Here is a 4572-nt window from a genome sequence, read left to right on the forward strand (position 1 = left end):
TCCTGCTGGGAAAGTCTTAAGGGCGCTATAGGCACACAAAGGTAAAGGGCTTTTTCACTAAGGGGTAACAGCACACGGGTCATTGTGATGCAAGCAAAACCAAAGGTCATAGAAAAACATTTGACTTCTTTTCTTGATAAAAGTTGGATTTATTTGAGGATAATTTTCATTACCTGTTTCCCAACATATAAGAAAGTGGGAAGGGGAGAGGCAGGCAGAGGGGAATGCCTCCATTCATGTTTTCAAGTTTTATAGGAACTTCCTTCATAATTATGAAGCTAAATCCAAGTCTATACTCCTCCAAATCATTCCTCGTATTTAAAAATTAATAGGGCTTAGACATGGAAAAACAATAGCCTAACACTTGCATCTAGAATTATAGACTAGATGTGTTGATAAGTGATTTTCTGTAATACTACATAAAGCTTAAAAATCAGAGTGCTGGTTTGAAATTACCTGTTTATCATCTGACATGAAGTCATCCACTTCCAAAGTTTTACTATTATAAAGCCTTCCAGAGAGCAACACATTGAACTTACAACACCGCTTCATTTCACAGGCCTGACAAGACATATTTTTTGTATCTTTTAAGCTTATGCGAACATCTGGGTAACAATCCACACGCTCCTGAAAAACAGATTCCAAATAACATTAAAGAATCTCTGTCAACTGAACAGTGCCTCCAACAGGCTGCTGAGTACTCTGTACTCACACACAGTTAGTCCAAGAGAAATGAGAGAGATTCAAATCTCCATTATTACAGTGATTATTAGATCATCACACCTATCACACTAATACCCTTCTAGTAATATACATACAGTGACTAATTACTCTATACTGACTTAATTTTTTGTAGTAGTAATAGTAGTAGAAGGTTCACAATGAACGTACTGTTTACCGTTTTGTGGGAGGAGGGAAAATTTTTGTTACAACATTTAGCAAGTGACAAAAAAATCCTCAAAAGTCATCTGCTGAAGTTAGCAGGAGACACATTCAGGTAGCTGAGAACAGATTCTGTTCTGCTAGGTGAATGTTTCTCTGGTTATAAACACATAAAATATTTCTGATATTTATATAAGCATCAAAACAAATTATGTAAGTTAAAGAACAATAGTTTCTATTAAAAAGTATATATAATTATAGTGATTGTTGCACCTTTACAGAGACTTACAGCATTAAAATTATTTGGAGGCCATTTCAGCATTTCAAGTGGAATCTACATACCTTGTATCGATCTTTCCAGCGACTTCTACAGATTAAGTTCTCAAGACGTGGCTGAATGAAGCGGTCGTCCAAATAATGAAGTGAGAGCAGCATATCCTGTGCATATTTCTTCTGTCTTGTTCCATCTGTTCAGTGAGAATCATTACTAATTTGCTGAGCACCCTATGTTGTACAAGTTTCTTTAGAAAAAAATTTCAAGAACATTATGCTTCTTCATACTAAGAACTATGAATGATTTTACTAAACTATTATTCAATACATTTGTTACTGTTATCCATAAAAGTGATCCATGCAATCCATGCATCTTGATAAAGGCATCTATTTTATCATTTTAAAAGCGGTACATAAATAAACTCTACAATCAAGTCAAAAGCTCTCATCCCAAATCGAGATCCATTCATTCAGTTACATTTAAAATAATGGAAAAGGAGGAAGCATGTGGGGGAATGTCTTGCTTTTTGACCAATCTGTTTAATTTGTTCATAATGTAAAACGGAAGTGGTTGGAATCCATGAAAACAAACTCCTCTGAGCTACTTCAGAGCAGAAATTTTGACAACTCTCTTTGTTACTTATAAAAGAGCACAGAGAAACTGACCTTTACTTCAGCAGCACCGGTCAGATGCGTTGAGTTAGACAGAATAAGTACTTCCAAATACTTACTCAAGCAAAATAAATAAAAAAGCACAAGCATGTGTAAAACTACCACTATTTCACTACTGTTTCCCAAAGACATACTGGACTCCAGGAATTAAACAGGTCTTCCCTAGATGCAGGGAAATGCACACTGTCCTGGAACTTCAGTCTGTACAGATATAAAACTTAGTTCAGCTACCTTCCCATGTCTTCTAGCAAAGCTGTTATCCAAAAAAAAAGCAGAGCTGAGAAGGACCACTGGCTATCTACCTTTCTACATCAAAGTAGTTGTCATTATAGCCACCATAATTGCAATTAACTGTTTGTCCATATTCACTTTACACACACATCTGCAGTATGAGATTGAAGAGGCTGTGCTAGACCACAAAACAAAATCCCTCCCAATAAAAAGCAAGTGTGAACTCCAATACTATAGTAGCTGCTCTTGAATCAAAACTAATGAAGAGATTCACTTCCATTAACTCGGAACAATCCGTTCTACGTTATAAAAATACAATTTTGTAATGCTAGGCTATGTTCATACAAGGTTCACGTACAACCTCCAGCTCACCCGCAGAGCCCATTTACTTCCAGCAACTTGGCGGTAAGTTGTTACATCTTATAGAGCAGATGCCGTTTGAAATAGAAGGAAGCTATTACAACATCAATCTGACAGTGTTTACTTATTACTTTCCATAAGCTTGTTTTTACTTGTTGAAACAAACCAAACCAAACACCTGAAAGAACTAGCAGTGGTAGAAGAAAGACATTTTCAGCTCTAAGTGTATACAGCCTTTATTCTGAGGTCTGTGGGATACTTCAGCTTCTCCATTCCCTCTCAGTTAGATGACACCAAAACCTCCACTCTTTGGCACTTTACTGACTCCTTCCACAATCTGACACTGAGTCCTCTCCTTAATTCCTGAGAAAAAAAGCTGTGAAGCACAAGAGACTTTAACAAACCAGCTGACCTTGCAATGTTTTCATTGAGATACCTGCTTCGAAACGAATTTGGTTTTCATGCTGGAAAGGTTACTACTGATTAGTAACACAGAAACACATTCCTACATCTCAAGAAGGCATTTTAAGCCTTCTGTGCTTAAGATTTAAGTCTACACATTTTTCCAAGATTACTGTATCATTTTCAGATAAGAGTCCCCTCTGCACTCCCCCATCAAAGTTAGATAGCAGGAAAACCACAGATTTCAGGACCCTAATCAGGAGAAACACCTTTCCCTAGAATAAATGACTTTGTACAACTTTGAATGAATTACTACATTATTTCATGCAATTTACTTACCATATAATGAGCTCAGAAAAGTGTCATCAATTGCATTTATTAGGAAAGCCTTTACTATTCTTTTGAAGTGTACATAATGATCACAGCGAGATACTGGGAAGAAAGCAATACAACCAAAATTTACCAAAAGAAGGGGGGGAAAAAAAAAAGCAAGCCATTTTAGAAGTCCTGTAAGAATTCTTTTTCTCCAGTATTGTAAATTTAAAATTTTAAAGTTATTTAAATATAGAATTAGAAATAATTTCAATGTACAACATCCACACTCATAGGATTTTGCCTTTAAATTGTGCTTCTCATCCCAATGATCCTACAGAATTTTAGCACCCTAAAGACACGTGCTTAAAGCAAGAAGAGTCCACAGTAAGAGCTACAAACACTAAGAGAAGTGAATAATTTGTTCTATGAACAGCAGAAAATAAGGTAAATCAGAGAAGGCCAGGCTTATGTTGTGGTCATGGGTTTTTTGCTTGCATTTTGTTTGTTTTGTTCATTTTTTTTCTTTCTTTCTAATACAGTTCTGCTGAGGTCTTCACTGGGGAAAAAATACCACAAATGCTTGTGACTACCTACACTAGCACTGACTGTGCAGTCATACATACCTGCTTCTGAACAACAAAATATGGAATAACTCGCATAAAGTTCTGTTTCAAGTCTCTCTGCTCAATCCAGAAACTGGTTTTTGTAAAAGAACAACTTGAAGAGTTTTCTTGCTCTATGTAATTTCGCCAAGATTGGCCAATGAAGTCAGAAACCCCTCCAGACTTCTGGTACCAAGTCTTACCACCACAGAACAAAAATACATTAAAAAACCCCCAAAAAACCAACCGAATAAAAAATCCAAAAAACAAAATCCCAAGCCGCAAACTCATGGTAAGAACAGAATTTGGACAGATTAACATAGCTGCTTTTAGCATAAACCACAAGATCGTAGGATGGAGGATGATGCTTTCAGGTCTCCACAGGAATGAATGCATCATAGGCAGCCTACTTCATCCTAAATCAGACCAACTTTAAAAAAATTTGTGCAATAAGGTTGCCCTTCCTCGCCCCCAGCTTACACCCTCTCTTTAGTTAGATACCAAAAGACTGTAAAAGTTTACTGTGGAAATCAGAAAGCTTTCACAATAAATTGAAGCCTTTTAGGTATATGCTTTTAACTATCATATCCTATTCCTTAGCATTTGTATTCAGCCTGTGAATTTTTATTACAGTACTATGAACAAGTTATACATAAAGAATCATCACTAATTCTGATCTTACACTGTGGGATGTACTGTGCCAGCAGCTCACTGTTTGATGGATTTGGCTGCTTTTGATGTGGCTGATTTTCACTCTTCACATGCTCTGTGTTGTCATTATCATCGTCATCGTCGTCTTCGTCTTCCTCTACTATAAAATCTTTCATGCTGCTGC

The 4572-nt window shown here is 36.5% G+C and overlaps 1 protein-coding gene across 1 annotated transcript in view; it reads right to left on the reverse strand.

Annotated features, from left to right (window-relative positions):
• Positions 1-4572, reverse strand: part of CCDC82 (coiled-coil domain containing 82) — an 18352-nt gene that overhangs the window by 12409 nt on the left and 1371 nt on the right. The window contains 5 exon segments of the mRNA XM_008636785.2: positions 457-627; positions 1225-1349; positions 3160-3252; positions 4420-4567; positions 4569-4572. The exon segment at positions 4569-4572 is cut by the window's right edge and continues 80 nt beyond it. Of these exon segments, the coding sequence (XP_008635007.1) occupies positions 457-627; positions 1225-1349; positions 3160-3252; positions 4420-4567; positions 4569-4572 (541 nt within the window).

This window comes from Corvus brachyrhynchos, unplaced genomic scaffold, assembly GCF_000691975.1.
Source record: "Corvus brachyrhynchos isolate BGI_N302 unplaced genomic scaffold, ASM69197v1 scaffold117, whole genome shotgun sequence".
Taxonomy (NCBI): domain Eukaryota; kingdom Metazoa; phylum Chordata; class Aves; order Passeriformes; family Corvidae; genus Corvus; species Corvus brachyrhynchos.